Source organism: Amia ocellicauda, chromosome 8, assembly GCF_036373705.1.
Source record: "Amia ocellicauda isolate fAmiCal2 chromosome 8, fAmiCal2.hap1, whole genome shotgun sequence".
NCBI lineage: Eukaryota > Metazoa > Chordata > Actinopteri > Amiiformes > Amiidae > Amia > Amia ocellicauda.
In genome coordinates, this window is record NC_089857.1 from 27,916,811 (window position 1) to 27,939,543 (window position 22,733).

Consider the following 22,733-nt stretch of genomic DNA (forward strand, 5'->3'; position numbering starts at 1 on the left):
GAGCATTAATCTGTATTGCCCTGTTGTATATTTAAATTACCTGCCACCTCTATTTCAGCAGGTCAGACAGCTGCATTTACAGATGCATCACAACCCCCTTTATCCTGAAGAAAAGATTAACAATTAGTTCTGCTTCTCTCCATGGTTACCAATCCTCTTCTGAGTGTTTATAGAGGTGTTCATTATTTCACTGAGCAACCAGGAGCCTAAACTAATCCTGTGCTAAGGACACAATCGGGGGAAAGTCTGGTGCAGCCCACGCATCTGTAGTAATCGCCACCTTCGCAGAGTTGCCAAGTTTGTTTTTTCGAGTCGATGGTGATGTTAATCCAACAGAGACCAGTTCATGGAAATGCACTATACCTAAAGATTGAAACTGAAAACTGCTTCCTTGTTCTGTGCAGCGAGGACCAACAGTCACATGCATTTATTTCTTAAAGAAGTCAGGATGTGTGATTTATTAAGTAATCCACTTTATTAATGACATCATCACGGTTGAAATAAATTCCAGTACTAGGGTTTAAAAAACAAACAAAATGCACAATGCTCGATAATCCTTTGCTCCAGTCTGCACGAGCGAGTCGGGCCAATGGTTCTCTCGAAATGACAGTCACCCATCAAGGCACACTCAACAATCTGTTCAACTCACGCCTGCCTTGTGTATTTTGTCAAGTGGTTAAATACAAAACCAGATTTCAGCATTTGCAAAATATAGCGCAGACATTCTTTATGGGTATATCTGTTTAAATTAAGATTATAAAAGTGGCTAATTCTTAGTTGCACAGATTTTAAAAAGAAATATCTGGAGGTGTACGAATTCAATGGGTCCAAATGAATTAAATCATTTATAAATGCTTTCATCTATAAACATAGGATTTATCAATACATTAAACCTCAATACAAACTACTACCACATCAATAAAAAAATATGTATATTTACATATTCCGGTTAACCACCAAACTTCACAACTAACTAACTCTCTTGGCAAATTTTGCAGAATATTAGAACGACAAGGGCTTTAAAATAATTTGGTCTGTCTATAGTAGTTTCGTTCGGTATAGTCCCTGGGACGGGTGGCAGGTTTTTCCCCCCACTATCACCTGGATTGGAGGGACGTCACAGCTTATGTTCTCAAAGCCAAACAAGCTGTATAGACATGTACTTCAAAAGTCCTCCTGTCTAGGTCCCAGTTCCTTCGATTGTAAATGACAGCGGCGGGGGGCAGAGTGGAGCAGGGAGATCAGCTCAGCATCCCCCCCCGGATGTGCACGCCGTCGTGGAGGCCGTGCTCGATTAGCTTGATGTCATCCAGGTCGTCTTTAATGACGCTGATCAAGTGGCTAAGTCCTTCTTGTTGCTGCTTCAAGTGCTGGGAAGAAATGGAGAAAGTACAGAAGAAATTATATAATGTCTGGATATAATGGGTTAAAAGAAATTTCAACATCTGAGATTTGCATGATTATTTTATAAATATTAACCAATTAATGTTGCTCACAGAAGCATGTTAAACATTAAAACAGTCAGAGTTACTTTTGACAATTATTGACCATATCAGATATCCCGTCATAGCACAAGCATGTGAAAGTTACCCTTCTGTTGCCTCAGACGGACTTTTATAATATGTTTAGATTGAAATAAAATGCTAGCCTCTGGCTTCAAATTACACTTCCTGAATCCTTCTTGAATATCCATCACAGAACACTATTAAGGGCTCTGGAATTGCAATGAACACAGAATATATTCTGTAACCCAGGCCAGAAAATACAGATGGTATTCTGAATCCTGGGTCAACATAATAGAGCTACCATGTCCTCACAGTATTAGGTGTGAACAGTTTTATTTTTTACCAATTGTAGGCATCCTATCCTATAGGTCACCTCACTCTCGGGAACGAACCTGCTTGATTTCCCGGAGGAGGTCTGTGTCCACACTGTAGCGTTCCTCAGAGCGCACAGCCCCGAAATGGTTCTGCATCCTGATCTGCGACATGAGTTCATTCAGACGTCCCTGAGGGGCAACAGAACACAGTTTCACTGTTATAGTCCCCGTGCAGAAGTGAACAATTCCACTCCACTGCCATTCAGTCATTGTCCTAGGCAATATGGGATGGGAAACAGCAAAAACAAAAGCTGGACACAAGTGCAGTGATCGCATGTTTCTATAGCTTCCTTCTCAGCTGTATGATGGTGATCTGTCATGCATTCATGAAATCACTGCTTCTTACTAAAGTTGTGTTTTGATTTTATGAAAATCATGGACTGGATGAATGAGGTCAGTTCACTGATAATAGAAATAAATGTCACCTTGAACTGAGTTGGGGCATTGAGCTCAGACTGGATGGTGTCCAGCTGCACGCGCAAGTGCTCCTCGTCCACCTGGATGGCATAGCCACTCTTTCTCTGAATCTCTTGCTTGATCAAAACCTGAAGGAGAGACACAGAGCAGGGAACACATTTCTCACTTTACTGCCTGAAATAAGTAACAAAACCAAAACTCAATGGATTGACATTGATAATGATATTTATGCCATCAAATTTGTTTATACAACAACGCTAATGAGAAACTTCCTTCATCCTTTAAAAGCATTCCGCATAAGGCGCCATGTTACCTGTAACACTCTGTGAGACAGGTCCATTAGCTTCCTCTTGTACTGTGCAATCTTTGCTACCGTTGTTGCCTGGTTCTTCTGTAGCTCACTGATATCATCTGAGATTATCTGTTAACACAAGAAAATGGCCATTTGGCATTGTGGTTACAGGGGTGAAACAAGGTTACATACCTTTATTTACTTGACCAATCTGACCTCTAGATTACATAGGTGTAAATCAGGATTAACTACTTCAGCCAGACAGGAGAGTAGCGGCAACGAAAGACAAAACCCCAAGTGGAAGGACATCCGTAACACTGATTGAATTCCTGAAGTACTCAAAGCACAATAAGTGGATACCAAATTATAATCAAATTAAAATATTAATGAATAGAGAATAGCTACTTACATCCACTCTAGTCTGGTGCTGCTTTGTCATCTGATCCTGAATTTTAAGTCTCCTGATCAACTCTTTAAAACCAACCATTGGCACTGGAATCAATCTAAGATAAAAAAAAATCAAAAGCGTGAATAAAGAGAACTACTTACTACTTATTAAATCATGATTCTAGATTAATTCAAGATTTCTATTAATCTCCAAATGTACCATATAGCAATCCTGAGGAAGTTAAGATCAATAAAATAAAAACAAATAGCTCAGCAGATAGCACTGATGGTGGAAAACGGGTTCACATGCAAAATAAATTTAATTGTGTCTATAAGTGTAGAAATGTAATTTCAACAACTTATTGTTTTACAATTCAAAAACAAAAAATAAAACAAAAACACACTTCTCTGGTTCAGGATTGTCAACTTTTGCCTGTTCCCAAATGATAGGGTCCACACCTAAAAGATTAAGAAACATTTAGTACACAAATACCGGTAATCCTGAGATCAATTGTTATAATCAATATCAAAACAACTGAAACAACTTGTACTGTGGAGCTACAGTGGCTGGAGAAATGCATCAGGAAGTATAAGGTCACCTTGATTTCTCCCTTGCACAAAGTATACTAATGTATGGAATTGATTGACTAGTCAAGGGAAAAGGGACGATGTAATTTCATGTAATGCCCTTCTGTTCTTATGCAGCCAGCCATGGGGTTTCTCTCACCAGCCGGGGCGTTCTGCAGGAGCTGTTTGAGCTGGGCCGGGGAGAGCTCTGTGCGGGTCACAGTCAGCACCACGCCCAACTGCAGCAGCTGGTTCTTGACGTTGACCTGCTCCATATAGCTGTACAGCGTGGTGGCGGGAATCCTCTTTGATGTGCCATTAGGAGAGCGCTCCACAACATACACGATCACTTCGGTCCTGCAGAAAAAAGATCAGCCGCCTTCACAACCTACTTGCTCTGCTAGAACTCTGCCTTTGTGCGAGATGTTAGCAATGACAAAGCTACATTGGTTTTGTACCGTGCATTGATGTACAGTACAAACAGTACAGCAGGAACTATTGTTCAGCAGAGATGAGATTTCATACCATGAATAACACTAGGATGCAGCCCTCAGAAATGCTATAAAACTCAAATGGTTGTGACTGGAAAGCCGACACAAGAAATACAATTTTAAAATCATTATACAGAAACATCTGTCAGTAAGAAGGGTAGCACGTTTGCCTGGGCTACATCTTTTATTGCTCAAAAAAAATAAAAAAAATCTAAAACGATGTAGAAAGCTATATATGATAATGGTTGAAATACTCCCTGCTGTTAGGGCTGGGCTAAATTGCAGTTTTTCCATACCAACGGAATTGGAATCGCCTTTTTCAAATCAGTTCCCATTCCAGTAGAGCCTATTCTGTCAATGGCAAAAACAATTGGATCTTGAAATGGGTCTGAAAAAGGGAATTGGAATACAAACAGCAGAATTGACCCCAATCCTGTCATTCCTGTTGTATTTCAAATGGTCAGCTGTCCTGTGTGGATGCATTGCATTTTAGTGTTTTTTTTTGTTTTTTTGCTTTTAACCATGTAAGCCGTAATAGAAAAGCATCTGCTAAATAATGTCACGACTACAAAAATGGATAAAAGCCATTATATGCATGCAGGTGGTCACTGCTCACATATGGACTTGGAATGATACTCACTGGTTGTCCGGCAGTGCTTTGACACCCTCCACGTTCACACAGAGGGTCTGATGCCCTCCCAGGACCTTGTGAAGAGACTCGACCAGCTGTTGCTGCTGGCCCCGCACGTCCACTTCCTTCTTGTTGAAAGCCAGAACCACCAGGCCATCTTCATCTTTACTGCCCTGGATTAAGCTGTACCCCACAGCCTAGGCAAGAACAGCACAGCCAAAGTACAGAGATTACTAGAGCTCCCAAGATGACATGTACCAAGAGACAGCAAATCACAAGGTGCTCAACAGGGTGAAGGGCCATCACTGGGGTTACTGCCTGCTGCCCTTCTTTTCACAGATGGAGACAAGCCTAATTTCTCCCACACAGGGGCTTCTAGTGCAGGGAGAGAAATTGGTTTCTTTCTCGATTCACTGGTTCCGTGTCTGAGAGCTGCTCTCTGTGACTCAGTTATAAACATTGTGCGGGCAGTTCAATATCTGTTTGTACCACTGCATTCAATTAACAACTTGACAGAAATAGCTTTATTTTGATTGTGGACGCACAGGCCACAGTGTCATTAATGCTGGCAAATACACTGCTGGCCAAAATATCAATGTACGTTCTGGTGCATCCATACATATCTAGCACATGACTTCTGCAGTCTATTATCAGATTGAGGGAGGTTTGTTGGGGAAGTCAGCAAAGATTCTAGATAAACTGAATTTATGGTCCTGTTTTGCTAGCACTGCACTTATATAATTTTACTGTACAGTCTCCTATATCTACCCCATCCCCGGACACACACCAGGCACTGAACTATTACACCTGCACTTGTTAACTTGTTTGTACTAGGATGTGTGTGTATTGTTCTTTGAATTGATGGGTTCATGCACTTTATAATGCTTAGAAAATGGCTCTGGGTAAGGATCTGCTATTAAATAAATAGTAATAATTGAATACGTCTATTACATTTACTCCACTACATTTAAACTAAATAGACAAACAATATATGCGTATCAATAAAGACAAAAAGCCCTACCTTAAACCTGCAGAAGGGGTTCTCCTGAGTGAACTCCACAGGTGGGATGCTGTTGTTGAAGTACCCTTTGCCGGTGCCCCAGAAGGCCTGCAGCTGGTTCCACTTGGCCAGGATGGCATCACGCTCATCTCCCAGGAGAGTGGGGGCAGAAAGGGCACTGGCAGTGTTGATCAGCTGGTTGGACTGAGCAGGTGCCTGCGTTAGCTGGCTAAACAAGCCTCCCGAAGCTGAACAGGTAAGCACATTCATTAGGACATTTTCTGGTTAAACCGGAACGCTATGTATGGAGAGAACAGCGTAAAAGCGGTATTCGTTAATCTCTAATTTACACAGATTTTAACAATTAGGATAAATAGTATAAATATAACTATATATCAAATATAAGGGAACACTTTGCATCTATTCTGTACCGAGCCACCGATTCACCGATTCACAACCTACAACTGTAGAAGCAGCTAAATCAAGAATAAAGTAATAAATGAACAAAATTGATACATAAATGCAAGGGGTGGAATGAAAAAACAAAATGATATCTACTCCTATTTTTGCCTTTCCAATCCATAATTGTGTATGGTCTCCTTATAATTTAATCAACCAATTGAAAAATAACTTTACCAAGGCCATTCAAAATATATTCACTGTGTTAGTCCTGCTTGACTGCCCCGAGGACTTACTCTGCTGCTGCGGCTGTGTGTTGAAGCCCCCGAACCCCAAACCTGTCCCCAGGCCAGTCCCCAGGCCCGTCCCCAGGCCTCCGCCGACAGTGGTCCCTGCACCAAACCCCGAGGAGAAGCCGAAGCCCTTGTTCTGGGTGTTACCAAACAGACCGCCTGCAAGAATTAAACGGGCAACTTGCTCAACTCAAGGCAGCATGCTGAATAGTTGGACAGAAGTGCTTTTTATATAGTTAATGAAATTAAAGATATTATTTATTCAATTAAGATTTAAAGTTCAGATTTTGACCTTAGAAACAACAGCACTTCTACTTGTTCAGTTCCAGAGAGATTTTTAGCAGTGAAAACATTTGAGAGATTTTACCAAGCATGAGAGCAAGATGTCATGAGATGTCATACAATCAAAAAGACAATAGGTGGCATTCAAATGCAACAGACATAAAACACCTGCTGACTGTTCTTGTACGGAGAATCCAGCAGTGGTCACTGATCCACTGTCAGGTATACTCTCTGGTCACCAAGCAGGCTTTGACACCCTCAGTAAGGATAGAGGGGTTGTGTGTTCTGTGCACTCAAAATATTAGGTCTAAGCAGAAAAGGATTTATTTTGGTCAAGCCATCACATGACACGGCATGGAAAAATCAGCAATGACGTATCTCAAGAGAATTTGAGAAGGGTATAATTGTCGCATGCCCGTGAGATTTAGGTGCTCAAAGTGAAGATGCTACATTCTGATCTAGCCCTGAGAAATCCCAGCATTCAGAATATATAGTGTCCAATTTTTGGATACATCAGAAATGCAGCTGGAAATTTCCCCGAGAAACGGCAACATGCAAAACAAAATGACCCAGCAGCACAATCTGCTGGCTAACAAGGGCAACTGCATGAGCAGAAATCCAATTAATCAAAAACTTTGTTCAGTATGATCAGCTCGCTCTTTCCACAATTAAACATGACACCATTTACTGTCAAGGTCTCAGGCCTAAACTGCATCTGCCAGTCCTGACCTGTGTTTGTGGGAGCCGCAAAGCTAAAAGTAGACCCAGTGGCTGCAGTGGTAGCAGTTGTCCCAAAGCCCCCAAAAGCACCTGGTAACACAAACCATACAGGGAGGTTAGAAAACGTGCTTTTTATAGGCTGCTGAGAGAGACACATAGGAAGAATATACCAGTTATCAGCACATGGGCTATTTCATTTACTGGTTTAATAATAATAAATAAATAAATAAATAAATAAAAAGGATAACATATGACTGACGCAAATAAAAAACAACATACAGGGAACGATGCTCAAGGACTCACGACAAACAAATCACAGATGAGGATGAAAAGTACCATATTCTAGCAAGGTTTCTACATGACAGCATATTAAAGTGCTCAAGTAAGCTGGCATCACTGCAGCAAATGACTCTAATCGAAATATTGAGACAATCCAACATAAGTTTTTCAGGACATTTCATACTGATTAACTGCATAATTGTATGTAACCCTGATCAAAAGCCTAAGTTAAATACGGTGTACTTGATTCCCAAGATTTTCAGTTATGATTAATTGTTGTGTGTATGTCATTACTATCAAAAGTTTACAGGAACAGGAGACCAGTGGGCAGGGCTCCCTGAGACAGACATAAGATGAATTCCAAGTTGTTGTTCTATTCCTCCCCAAACTGAGTCTTTCTTTATCATATTTTAGATTGGGATAATAATATAATATGCTTTTACATACAATATATGTGGGCAAGCTGTGCCATTGTTTGGTATCGGTCCATTGCGACATATAGAGTGAATAGAAATGTATATATATATATATATATTTCTGCATTTGTTTGCGGTGTACATTACGGCATCTAAATCAAGCGGTTAAATCATTTTTTCCATTTGCTGCCTTACGTTGTTCATTTCTGGTGTGTACTGCCCTAAAGCGCACAGAGTGTAAAGGAGCTTAGAATGTTTGCATAAGACAGCAGAATTAAATCTAGATAGCGGTGGTGAACAATGCACTGCAGCACTGGAACTACATGCATCAGAGTTCCTACATGTTAGTCAAATACAGCTCTGTATAAAATTAAGAGACCACTGCAATTCTTTCTTAAATCAGCATCTCTACATGTATGGCAGCCATTACATTCCATTCATATTTTTATTTGGAATTTGGGAGAAATGTTGTCAGTAGTTTTAGAATAAAACAAATGTTTATTTTACCCAAACACATACCTATAAATAGTAAAACCAGAGAAACTGATAATTTTGCAGTGGTCTTTTTTTTTCCCAGAGCTGTATATATGGTTGGTAGGTACTGTTTGACATTTTCCATTGTCATAATGTTCTGAGGAATCACAGTTCCACATCAGGCAAATTAGCAAGAAACTATGTAGTGGTGCTGGGACAAAAAAGTTGAATATATCTATACATCATAAATAAAATGCCGGTGTGTCAGGATTACACTACTGATAGAAAAAAAAAATGGAAACTGGATAAGATAAGATCATTCTTCAAATGATTTAAATACAAGCCTGCTAAGTGCTGTTCTTGACTGACCGTGTTTCTCACAGATGTATAAAATGAACATCATGATGAAAATATTTCCAATAAAGTATTTCCTGTGGCTTGGTGACCATACAAACAAACGGTAACAAACCAAACTGTAGGCTTTTTAATATATACCTAATTAGCTTTTTCTGCCTATATATATATAAAAAAAAAAAGTTAATTAGCCAGTTAATTATTTAGTGTTATTTACTAAATAAAATGTCTTATTACTAGTGTGGTATTTTCTCTCTTAAAAAGTTCATAATATTCAATGGATTTTATCAAATGAGCAATTATCCAGAGGAATATCTGTTAAACAATCAATCAAACATGGAAATGTAATTTTGGTCCCAGCAATAAACGCAAGTCATTAAGACTAGAGACAATACTCAAAGCTTTCTTGAGCCATTACACAAAATGTTCACGTGTACAATACAACTACGGATAAAAGCAATAAAGTTCAATACATACAACAATTTAGGTTTCATAACAAGATATGCTAATGGATGTTTGTTTACACAAACGTATTCCAATGAGAAGTAAAATATGAAAATCGAGTGCATCTGAACCACTTTTCTAAAATAAACTCAATTTAAATCTGATGCATGGAGGACTGGGAAGAATGGGTTTGCGAAGCTACTGACATCAACACAAATTTAAACCAAAAAAAAAAAAAAAAAAGACGACCTACTGACAAAAGGGACAAAAAAGGACTATGAAAATGTGTTTAATAAAAACTTAAATTTACTTATCAAAGTATCTACCTGCACTAGCAAGGCTATTACCAAAATTGAAAACAGTAGCTGTGGTTGTGGAGGCACCAAAATTCCCAATATTAAAGCTGACTGCTGCCGCGTTAGCATTTAATCCGAAACCCCCAAAATTAAACCCACCAGCGGTGGTGTTGGCAGTTCCCAGTCCACCAAACCCTGCAAAGAGGAAAAAAGGAGCAAGAAAAGCAAGGCATAGAAGGGTTAGTATAGAAGAGTGTGATGCACAGTGCACATTAAGGAAAGAAGGTAAGTCTGAGGAGATGCATGTGTCACAAAATAAGACATTGCAGAATTGCCACTTGAACAGCTTTGGGTGAGAACATGGAGAATAAGCTCCCGTCAGTGCAAAAATACAATATCAACTAAATACTCTTTACATGATACTGAAATAATTAAGGAGGAATAGGCCTTGTGAATTACACAAAGAATGCACTAGATGGCCAAGATCTGCTGGCTTCAGGACCAACTCAATCGGAGCTCTTCAAATGCAGATACAGTATGTAGATTACCAATCATGGCACTTACTTTCGACATTTGAATAAATTCATACTCAAGTACTCGTACTATATTTAAAGGGGCAATTCCAAATAATACTTGATTTGGTCTAAACAGTTTCAGGATAATCTAAAACCTGACAAGTTCTAAAGTTTTTATTTTAAACTTTTTACGAGGCGAGTGCAAGTGCACTGGCATCATGCATAATTTTCAAAACAGTGATTGTTCACCTCATCTGTTATGCAAATACCTTTTTGGTAACTGCAGTTCGCAGATGCTCCCTTTCAATGCAGGAATCTCTACTTTAGAGGACTGTGTTACCAAATGCACAGTTCCAAAGACCAGATTCACTTTTGAATCTTGTCTTCAAATCGGTGTCTTGTATACAACAACAATTTTGAGACCAAAAACAGTGCGTGGAACTTCTATTGAATGTGCCGTTTTTACATTTCGCTTCAGAGTGTTCTTTACACACCTGCATTTAAACCGTAGACTTTAATGTTTAACTTGCCAGACAAAGGTGCCTGACGGATGGAAATACCTGTATTTGTGGCTCCAAAACCAAAGCCGGTTGATGGAGCGGTTGTTGTGGTAGTTCCAAAACCTGGGGCAGCAAGACCTAAAAACAAAAACAACAAGAACTTAATCAGCATATACTTTTTCAGCATCTAGTATATGGATTTTATTTGTATATATATATACATATCTATACCCATATACAAATATTAAAATCCATGTTCAGGTGAGCCTGTCCTAATGGGTGGGGGGAGAAAAAATTATAAACCGTTCTGAATACAACCTGTGAGAAAAAGGATAATTTTTGATTAAGGTTATACGCATGAAATTCTGAGAGAAGCGGGCTGCTTGCAGAAGAGTAATATCTATGGAGAAGGGAAAGAAAAAAGAAAAAAAAAAAAATGCCCAGAAGAAAAGAACTGCAAAAAAAAAAAAAAAGACAGCCATAGGCAGACAACAACATTTTGTAAGTCTCCCTGGACAAGGGTATGTGCTAATAAATAAATAATAATAATCTGAGGTTGTTGCAAAAAGCAGAGACGCACTGCCTTGATCAATACTGTCAATGGCACTGCAGCCTGTAACTAGAGGATGTTGCCGTATATATCTGAAAGCCTTTTTCACAAAAAAGATTTTATACCATTATAAACATTACTTTAAACTTTAAAGCCATCTTGATAGACTGAGTGTATAAACTCCATAACAAATGCTCTTCCTGTATGAAAAGCCTCCTTCAACTTGCATTTTGCATTTGGGGCACACATATAAACTGTGACGATTGATACCAAAGGGTATTTCATTTGTCCATTTATCACTTCCATAGACAGTAAAGAAATTCCCAATGCACAGAGGGTAAATCTGCCTTAGTCATTGCTCTGTGACAGTTTTGCATTAGTGTAAGAGCTAGGCATTTCTAGGATTGTGGCTACTTGCCAGTACACCAACTCTTCATTGAATGCTTACACTGTTGATCTCCAGGGGGATGCACTGCTCCAGTGACCCTATGCTGCCACTAACTGTAAAGGATAAAGACTAACATTCAAGTTCGCATTTACTGCTGAGTGTTGGTTTGTGGTTTTGGTGCCAGCATCCACCAGGTCTCCTTCTTCCCATGAAGCACAATAAATCCTTTCAGGTCCTTCTACCCAGTCAGAACAGTCTTCCCCGGCTCCCATAATTCTCTCAAATACCTCTTTTCCTTTTCCCTAGTGCTTGCTTTTTGCTCTAGTTTACTTGGAATAAGTCCCAAGTAAAGTAGCCCATCTCTAATAGGAGATGCTTTTGACAGATATTTGTATTTTGAACTTGCATTAATTAGTTATTGACACAATCTGCTCTGGGGAAAGGGGAAGAGGCTTACTTTACCTGCAGAGGCTCAACATGAACCAAATTTAAATTCTATAATTATTTCAGTCTGGGGCTTAGCCAAATTAGTAACTTGGGCAGATATTCTTTCTGCTAGCTGAATCTGCTGTTGTCTGATTCTTATCAAGCCTTCAGTGGGTGCAGGGGGATTTCATAAAATAACCCAGATCACAAACAAATATTCTATTAATAGCCACCGACAGCTGATAGACAGAACTGCAGCAATACAGGATATGAAAGTAGGAATGTATTGGGATTTTGAAGTGTGCTCGTTAACACACTTGGAAGAACTCATCTACAATTCTACAAAGGATTTCTCTGCTTCTTGCAATCCCCGACAGACTGACAATCTGAAGGTTACCAAGAGCACACAGGAACACATTCTCCATTCTGCCTATTAAATAACTCTCAGTAGTTTTCACTGCTTTCAAATACTCACACCTCCCCTTGGAAGCTTACATGTCCAGTATAGCATAAGGATTCTCAGTTACAAAATCACATGTACATCATAGAAAGAAAACATGAATCTACACAGTGATATAATGAAAATGGAGAGGTTGGTCCATCAAGGAAAATAAAAGTGAAAATGATCAGCACTTACTACCAAATCCAGATGAGGCGGCAGTGGTGGTTGTGCCAAAGCCAAAACCAGTTGATGCTGTGGTTTTGGCAGCAAATGAACCAAATGAAAATCCGGAGGAGCCTTAAGCAAAAAAAGAGTAAATCACTGTAAAAATGGACTTGAGGATGGGGTAATGGATTCTCCATCTGTGACTAACGTTCTAAGACATAGCTATCCTTCCATGGTCAGAACATTTTCTAATGCTTGTAGTTCTGCAGAGACTTGCACATGGGCCTTAACAGTGTTTTCCTAATTAAAACATCTTACTAATGAATCATTAGATTTGTGCTTGCTGTTAACCTGCCTCCACCTAGCCTAAGTTGGAATTCCTGTATTTATTCTTTCTACTGTATCCACAGGAATGTATTCAGAACTTTTTTGAAAGTGCACAATTACATGAGTTAATTAAATGGTTGTACAAACACTAGCATAAAATTCATAGATAAGCAATGCCGATGTTGTTCATTGGGTAATACATGTAGCAAGGATATTCATCAAATTTAATAGATTAAATATTTTTTCCATTCCCCCCTCTTTCTTGTGCCATATATTTTTGAACCATATTATATATATATATATATATATATATATATATATATATATATATATATATTCAATGTATAATGTAACTGTTGGAATAACTGATTAAATTGTAAATAAGAATAATTGTCATTTATCAAAAAAGGTGTGCAAACATAATTATGAAACACAAGATGTCTATATAAGTGCTTTGTGTCAAAATATCAAAAGGCTATTGTAACTTTTATGCTTAAAAAAAATACTCTATAGTGTTCAATACTGTTTTATACCTTTATGTTAATTTCAGTTGCGAGATGGCTAAAAGTGTCGCACATGAGGTTTCTTACATTTTGGAGTGTGTTACATGCAGCAATAAACTCATTGATTTTTGTAACCCTTAATACTTAACTCACTTTTTACATTTCACGTTTAAGTCCAACAGTTCCTTTGCAATTAAATCCTGGTTAATATCTACTGGCTTGTATTTAGATTACTTACTAGACAAAAATAAATTGACGAAGACTCAAAACTGGATGAGAGGAAGCAACATTAGGAAGTCCTGCAGATAGCAAGAGTTTTTCATGTTTCTATCTAAAGTGGTTGACACCAATGGACCACTCATGAATATGCATCTGTCTGACAAAAATGAGCTAATATAGGTGAGGACTGGGTTACATCACACTGCGTGTATTACCATTACAGCATGTCACACATTGCACTGACTACAGCTCGTACTGCACAGTACACTTCCAATAAACTGAGCGAATAGAACTGGTAAAAACAATTTTTAAAATGACATACATAAAATAGTAGTTTAATGACTCCCAATTGACTTAATTAGCGTATTTTACGTTGGATAAAACACATAAAATACCCCAATCCATATTTGTAATTTACAATATCTCTGCCGAATCCTACAAAATCATTTGAATTAAACCAAAATTGCATTTGCAGCCAAAGCACGGGGTGCCCAATGTGTACATGCTAGTATGCGCAGGCCTGTCACTGAACGCCAAGTCCTCCGAAGTTAATGGTCTTTTCAGTTTTATCTGATATCTCAGAAATGAGGACATACATACCATTACACTTTACATAACTCTTATAAGTGGATATGCGAGTATTGTAACACTTACCCGCAGTATTAGTAGCGCCGCCGCCAAAGTTGAAAGCCATGTCTGTGTCTTTGCTGTTCCCTCTATATAAAGACTCCGGCTGGCAACCACAGCGCTGCAGGCGACTAGTTTTAGTTCCGCATCGGCCGGAAATACGGACGTCATCTAATTTCTGCGCAATTCCTGACGTCACCAAAAGTGCGTTGAATGTTGTGTAGTGTCCGCAGTATCCCTCCGTACTTCAACTACACCAAGACAAACACATGGAAATAACTGTAATGGGTACAGGTACTGTAAACATTTGTTTCTGTTAAAATTGAATCGTTACAATTTGTTTTACAAGTGTAATACGGCTGTATTATTTATCAATATATTGTATTATTAAACGTATGATTGTTTAGACTTCTAATGCTAATCGTGTTAGCGATGATTACATATTTCAAATGGGTGGATTTAGCTCTACAGTACTTTGTGTTAAAATAAAAAGCCAATGCAAATCAAATCTTACCCTTGTCATGTTGTGTATAGAGTACATGTTAGTGTTTGTAAAGCCATGCAAATCGCTTTGGATGTCACCTGCTAAATTACTTCATATAATAATACATCCTCCACAAAAGTAAAGGATATTGTGCACGCTTTGGGTAAATTTGATTTAAGTTCTAAGTGTTATATAATAAATTAAAATATGTAAATACAGTAGTAATCTCTCTTCACAACCACTGGTTAAAAGGTTTACATTTTCATTCATTTGGATCATTTATGTACTGTATATTCAGGTACAGCAACATTTTAAATTATACTGAACAAAAATAGAAATGCAACATGCAACAATTACGAGAGTTACTGTTCATATATGGAAATCAGTCAATTGAAATAAATTAATTAGGCCCTAATCTGTTTTGGGAGTGTGCAGTTGGAATGCTGACTGCAGAAAGTCCCCAGAGCTGCAGTCAGGTCAAATTTCAGGTTTGTGCAGAAATCCTGCAGTTGTGCAAACCCACAGATTCACCAGCTGTCTGGATGGCTGGTCTCAGATGATCCTGCAGGTGAACAAGCCAGATGTGGAGGTCTTGAGGTGGCGTGGTTACATGTGGTCTGTTGGTGTGAGGGGTTGGTCGTACTGCCAGATTTTCTAAAACAATGTTGGAGGTGGCTTATGGTAGAGAAATGAACGTTAAATTCTCTGGCAACAGCTCTGGCGGACATTCCTACAGTCAACATGCCAATCACACGCTCCAACAAAACTTGAGACTCTGTGGCATTGTGTTGTGTGACAAAACTGCACATTTTAGAGTGGCCTTTTATTGTCCCCAGCACAAGGTTCACCTGTGTAATGATCATGCTGTTTAATCAGCTTCTGGATATGCCACACCTGTCAGGTGGATGGATTATCTGGGCAAAGGAGAAATGCACACTAACAGGGATGTAAACAAATTTGTGCACAAAATTTTACTCCGCGGTAGTTAGAATATCTGAACCAATTCGCCCATAACCTCCTTTGTTCTAGACCAGGGGTGTGCAACCTGCTCCTACCAACCCCCAAAAAGTAGTATATTTATGCTTATTTTGTTTCAACATGTTACTCCCTTATTACATTGCTGATATGTATTTATTGCATTATATTGCTATTTTTAAATTAAACTGTAGCATTTGTGGCTTGCAATGGTAATAAAATGTGTCTTGTGGCCCAGGCACTTATTTGATACGCAGCCCGCTGATTAATTTAGGTTGCTCATCCCTGTACTAGTCCTAACATACTGATACACAGAAGACACACACACCATTATCTATTTCCCCCATATAGCCGTCATCTGCAAATCGTTTTGTCCAAACCAAGCTCCCAATTACTTAATTCTTAATTAAGCCATTAATTGAACTCAGTTTGCCCAGTCAATTATTGTAAACCGTGGAGTGTAAGTATACAAATATAATGCTTGAGCATAATACTCAAAATATAAAATGACACTTGAATTTCTTTAATGTTTTGTAAGTTGAGTAATTTGAAAATGTAAGTTCAAGATTAAGATTGACCACCAGTCAGACAGTGTGCCCCCAGGACCAGGGTTGACCCATTGATCAAATTGGTTAATGAGACAGATCTGAGGTCCTAAAACAGAATGTCCTTATTCCACTACTGACCTTGACCCAGCTTGAGGTTTCTTTATCATTACTCCTCCCCCATTTCACTGCATGCACACATCTTGCATTCCTGCAGTTGTATAATACAAATAAAGCACACATGAAATGCATTAACTGCAAGATTGCTTTTATTTTTGTTGGAAATATTATGCTACAAATGGTACAAAAGCATTGTAGAAACATTTTGTGCTGATGTAACTATCAAAAACACACAAAGAGAGGTTCCATTAACCATAAAATTATTTGACCTCATATGACATGAAGATTGTCTTTTACAGCAGCAATATTTCATTGTTTCAGAGCAATTGGGGACATCTTCACTGAAGTACATTTTCATTAAGCCTTTCACACGTTCTTCATACCAAACATGCCAGGATTTTCAAATGGAGGAAGCCTACAATATCTTACATAAATTGTATTATTAGAAATCAAAGAAATTAAACATCATAATATGGCACCCAATTCCACCCCTTGATAGAGGGTTTCTACAAAAATATACGATGAGTCACTTCATTAATATATCTACATATTTATCTCATGTTTGGTTACATGAAATATGCACATATATTGTAGGGTACTCTGAGGATTTTTACTAAATCCAGCCCTGTTCCTGAGCCACACTTCAGTAGGTTTTATAGGTCACCGTTAAATCAATGTATAAAGACTCACATTTTTAATGCCGAACAAATTAAGGTTGTTTTTGTCGATTCAGTCATTTGGAGATTGTTTACAAAAACATGTGAATTTGCCCCAGCGCCTCACTGAACAAACAACTAAGGGTTACCAGTCTTTAGCAAGTGATTTACAATGACCTATAAATATAACTGGATTGGGTCTCTCCAGGACCAAGGTGGGCAACATCTATATACTAAGTTTTCACATAAGGATACTGCTTTTCCAGATGGGTCAAGTTATACAAAATAGCACTTGGTGTGTTTCTTAAGTATAAGTATGCTATATTACTTGGCACAGATACACAAAACACACACAAAAAGTAACTTTTAAGAACAAACCGCAAAATTCTACACATGTAATTGTCTATTAAGGATGTTTTAGAAACAGAATAGTAAAGTTGCATTAGACAGAACTCGTGTATTTATTTTTTATTTCATTTTTGTTTTAAGAAAATTATATACAATTTGAAAAAACACTAACTATATTAACAGGCCAGAATGTCTGCAAATATAATTACAATAAGGACACCTTAAGAATGTTTTTAGTATTGGTCTACTAACCGATAAATAGTTGATCCAGATATCCTGGGTCTCTTATAGCTAGGTGATTTTATGCATTCCCCTTAAGAGTTCATCTTCAAAAAATAAATCACTAATTGAATTGTTAAGTAGATATACAATACACACAGCTGGTCCCTATTTTTTTTTATGTGCCAACTGCAATAAAATTGTTGCCTAGTAACATATATATGCAGGGAAGGGTTACTGAAAATGATAAAAAAAAAAAAAAAAAAAAAAAAAAAAACCATATGGTGTTTTCTTTGTTATTTTCAGTCTTTTGGCATAAATCCTCAATGTATACTATGACCATAAACAAAAATAAATCTAGTGTTTCTTCGAAAACCAAAGAATGATCTTACAACCCCCCTCGCCCCCCCCCCACACACACACACACACACAAATAAAATCTAAATATGTATTTTAACATTTCAGGTTACATATATGTTAACAGGATTATAAAACATCTTAGTATTCTTGCAATAATAAAACTGCTTATTACATTATTAACCCTGTATTGCTTTTGTCCTGCATTTAACTAATACTGCACTACAACTGTGCTGTTATGTAACAGTTAGTAAACTTCATGCCTTTGAAGCAATTAAAGACATTATTCTCTTTATTAGGCAATATAGAATTAATTTGTATATCTGTTTTGAGATAAATTTCCCTCTGCGAGAAAGTCTGAACTGGGAAAAAAAAAAAAAAAAGTCAAGATTACACGTTAACAGCATTAAAGTGGTTGTGCAATGGTGGGATACAAAGTAAAACTAGCAGAAACAGATGTATATCTAAGTTATCTTTGGTTAAGCACAGGTAGTGAATGGTTTAAAGGTTTTATATATATTATATATATAAAAAAAAAACAAGTAAGGCCAATAGAAAAGCAATGGCTCAGGTATTCATTTTTATTTTGCAATTCAAATCAGTTCTCATAGGCAGCCTCAGTGATTTTATAAATTCAAGTCCAGGAGGATATAGTTCTCAGATATCAACATAGGCTGACATACTTAGTTGATAAGCTTCCAAAGACTAAATATTTTTGTTTTGCTAAAATCACAAAAGTGAGGACCTATGGACCAAATAAAAACACAGTTATGCGACTCACAATTACAAACACCCATTCACTGATCTGCACTGGCTTTTGTAGCCAAACCATTCTTAGATAACTCCTTCCAAAATTCATCAGCTGAGGGAAAGCATATCAATTCATAGACCACAACACATTTTGTTTTCCAGTCATAAAACTCAACATCACACAACACATGTAAATATATACAACACAAGAAAAAAAACACTGGATACAGGTGTCAGTTGTTAAAATCCTACAAAATATTCACTGAGAGAATTATATAAATCGAGATGACTTTATACAATATTTGTTTTGCTAAAATGTATATATAGATTCACTTGAGGTGCATAACTTTTTTTTGTGCTAGACTGTTTAGCAAAAATGTATTATGAAAATGAGAAATACATATTCTATAGAGATGTCATCCTAACCAGAAGGATAAAATCATAGCTGTTGTTCAAAATAAAAGTTGATTTTATATATATATATATATATATATATATATATATATATATATATATATATATATATATAAAAAGGCAACAAAGCACCAAGTGGTTGCCATAGAAATCTCTAGATCACAAGGCAATGGCTTTTCTTATGCAGCATTGGTTGTCTAGACTATTCAAAAACCCTAAACCAAGAAACTGCAAAGTGCACAAGAAAACAAACGTCCAAGGGAACCACATCCTTAAAACCATCTCGAAGGATGGGCAGCTGAAAACGCCCAAGCCGCTATACAATTATACACCAAACCAAACTGAAACTGAAATGTATGACTTTATACAATGATTCTTAGTCACTAGGCAATTACAAAACAAAACGAGAGATGCAGAAAATAAATACAATTCCAAAATAATTTCTAAAAGTGCAGTAATTACATTTTCAAGTTAACAGTTTTTGGCCTTCATTCAGTTCCATGAGAAATAGGCTTGAAATGAAGGACGCTAGACATCCAGTGAAATTAAACTGCTACAAAACAAATGCTTTTCAATTTGGCAGATACTTGTTTTGTCGGTTATGCTGTCTGCTTGACATTATACTGAAACTGAAGGAAACCCATGTTTAAGACCTGTTTTTAATGTTAGTTTTTGTTTAGAATCAAATCGGTCTTTCTTTCACCACCTTTCAATAGTAAATGTCTTTGTGCACTTTATTTGCTTTTTCACAGTATAGGCCATTATAGACAACTCCGAAGCAAGAGACAACTGATGTGTCAATGATATTGTGCAAAAGCATTTATGTTGAAATGTTATAGTGCATACTTTTGCAGTAGTAATACTAACTGTACATTTATAAAGTCCTACTACACAGACATCTCAGACTTAGTGTTGCCTACCAGAGGAACTTTACTGTAAAAGTCGAGTTTGGGCATGCACAAGCAACCCAATGTTATCATTAGGGAATCCTGCTGCTGCCAAGATAGGATATGAAGGGAATAAAAATACTTCTGTAGCTCATCTTTAAGAGTAAAATGTATGGCAGCCAAGTTAGTTGTTTTTCTATGGTTTTATCTTCGGGACTGCAGATAAAATGCTATATACAGTAACAGACAGACTGTAGATACACAACCTCCAACATACAAGATTCAGGGATATAGTTACAAAGCATTCCACACTGGGAAAATATTTTAATCAAGTTTGTATTCAGCAAAAACCTTTTCTACTTCTAAAACCTCCAATGTATAATGTTTATAGTATTTGCCAAAAATGAGATGCACCTTGTTTACTTATTTTACAAAATAGTTTCATTATGATCAATGCTTTATAAATATATCCCTCAATGCTTAAGGCTATAAAATGCATTCCAGCACTAGAAAGTGGAAAAAAAAACAGAAGAATTACAAGAAAAGGCATGAATAAAGCACTTGACTGGATTCATTGAAATTAGTCAATGCAGGCATGTCAGATCAGCTGGAACTTGGAAAATATTAAAATACAAGCCCTTTCACATTCCCACCAGAATCCAAAATGACAGGAGAATGGCCTGCATGTGCTCATGTCCAGTTATTGTTTACGTATTGGTTGATTTCTACTGGAGTTGTAGGTTTGGTGGACACTGCTTGTTATGATGTGGCAGAACTGGGTTTTGGAAGATGCGGATCAACACTACGTTGCATTGCTGTCAACTGTATCGCAATATCATGCTTGGCAAAATTGTTTTGATACTGTTATTCATATGGGAATGGTGACAGAATTTATTCAGTTTTACAGTTGTGGAGTGTCAGTAGAAGGTACACCACACCAAGAGACATCCTCCTACAAATGGAATGTTTATCGTCCTCTTTACAGGACATTTGTAACACGAGTTTAGACTTTTTTTTTTTTTTTCCTGAGTAAAATGAATACTTTTATACGAGATGATGCCATCAGCAAAGAAAGCTAAAACTGCCAATTAAAAAGTGCCTTAGAACTCAGCCAGTGGAGGTTTGACTGGCCTCCTGGTTATGTTCACAAGGAAGAGTGCTACCCTGCCTTTTGTGTTAATGAGCCAAATGAAACTGCTTGCATTGACAGTGCTCTTTCGGACATGCTACCAACTGAAATAGTTTTTTTTTTTTTTTTTTTCTGTTCTCACTAAACTATCAGCATTCCAGTAAGAGGATGTTTTAACACTCCCCATTTCCCAAGTCCCAATTCAGTTAGGTCACCATCCACGAGCTTTATTATGACCCAGTGCAATCTTAATTCAAATATTAAAACAATCAGAATGAGGTCAGAAATGTCTATCTGGAATATATACAGTACAGGGGACCGCAATGGTGAGTAGTATCAAAAAGCCACATGTTAAGAAGGTCTTGTTCATGAAAGTACACTTCTACAAATGGAGATGGCCTAGTTTTATATTTTGGATAATATATAGTATTGGATAAATCTGCTCAATTCATTTTGATGCACTTGTGTTGAAAAACACTTTAAAAGTATACAACTTGTGGAGTATGCGTTTTGAGATTTATTCATCCCCAGAAGTATACACATGCCCAGCAATATTGCAAGCTGTAGATTCCCCCCCCCCCCCCATGTACTTTGATCCATATGTTAACTTTCGCTCCATTAGGTATCATAGTTCCAAGGTATATGATATGCATACATACGATTCAGTAAACCTTCAAATACCCTGTCCATAGTCCCTGAGCAATCCAGTATATCTTCCTTTACAAATCCAATACCGAACTCAGACCAACAACTGTAGAAGGAAATGTGAAGTCCCGTTTGAGTTGCACATGCACCGAGCCCCAAACTGAAAGTGAAGTATGGTCAAGAATATCATAGAAACAAGCAACACCTTGATTTTTAGCATTTATTAGGGCTATGTCCCACCACCATAACCACTAACATCAACCCACCCTAATCCCCCAGCTGCACCCTAATCAAAGCATTTCTCAGTGTCAATGGGGGACATGGAGATGTATGGACCATTTTTTAACTGCTGGTTGGTGCTCGAGTGGTTTTCAAGGGTTTCTTCTGGTTTGTCACTGACTTGAGTGTAAGCAGTGTCTTCCTTTGCGGTCGTCTACAAATACGTAAAAAAAGACAAAACGTGAATACATTTATGTTGTATACAGTGCATGGCATACAGTATAATAAAACTGCAATTAAAATCTACTTAAATCTGAAAATTATCTAAAATTTAACAGCTGCCAAAAGTACTATGCTACCTCAGTGAATGATCAAAACCCTGGCTTGCCTAAATTGGCGCTTTCAATCCCAATTGTGTTTGTATAAGCAAGTTACAACAGGGAGTAGATTAATTGAAAGTATAACTAAAATGTGACCACTAGTGAAAATTACAAAATCACTATTCATGTTACACTCCAGCTACAGCAAATCACAATATGTAACTATGTAATGAATATAAATATATTTCATGATATGGTTTTAAAAAAGTAAATTGATGTCAAAATAAATAAACAGCTCGCATAAGTCCCTTTTGGGTAAACAGAAAAAATGGAATGGTAGTGAGAAATATTAGAACGTAAACCAAAGGAAGCAAATGGGTAA

General features: G+C 37.4%; 2 protein-coding genes across 5 annotated transcripts in view; both read right to left on the reverse strand.

Annotated features, from left to right (window-relative positions):
• Window positions 1–456: 456 nt before the first annotated feature.
• nup54 (nucleoporin 54) lies at window positions 457–14,418 on the reverse strand. Of its 3 annotated transcripts, XM_066710904.1 has the most exons (15): window positions 14,311–14,418; window positions 12,638–12,739; window positions 10,697–10,774; window positions 9,781–9,816; window positions 7,368–7,448; window positions 6,360–6,515; window positions 5,686–5,912; window positions 4,674–4,861; window positions 3,703–3,899; window positions 3,380–3,434; window positions 2,998–3,091; window positions 2,610–2,717; window positions 2,305–2,424; window positions 1,898–2,008; window positions 457–1,370 (listed from the first exon to the last, which is right to left on the reverse strand). In XM_066710904.1, the coding sequence occupies exons 1-15, from the start codon at window positions 14,348–14,350 to the stop codon at window positions 1,242–1,244; spliced, it is 1,722 nt and encodes a 573-aa protein (XP_066567001.1). In that variant the 5' UTR covers window positions 14,351–14,418; the 3' UTR covers window positions 457–1,241. The 3 variants fall into 3 exon arrangements, with proteins under 3 accessions (XP_066567001.1, XP_066567002.1, XP_066567003.1); XM_066710905.1 differs by lacking the exon at window positions 9,781–9,816; XM_066710906.1 differs by lacking the exons at window positions 7,368–7,448; window positions 9,781–9,816.
• A 2,120-nt stretch (window positions 14,419–16,538) lies between these two features.
• The window catches only part of scarb2a (scavenger receptor class B, member 2a), a 35,349-nt gene continuing 29,154 nt past the window's right edge, over window positions 16,539–22,733 (reverse strand). For both annotated transcript variants that reach the window (XM_066710909.1, XM_066710908.1), the window contains one exon: window positions 16,539–22,245. In XM_066710909.1, the coding sequence (XP_066567006.1) occupies window positions 22,099–22,245 (147 nt within the window). In that variant the 3' untranslated portion in view covers window positions 16,539–22,098. The remainder of the gene's footprint in view (window positions 22,246–22,733) is intronic.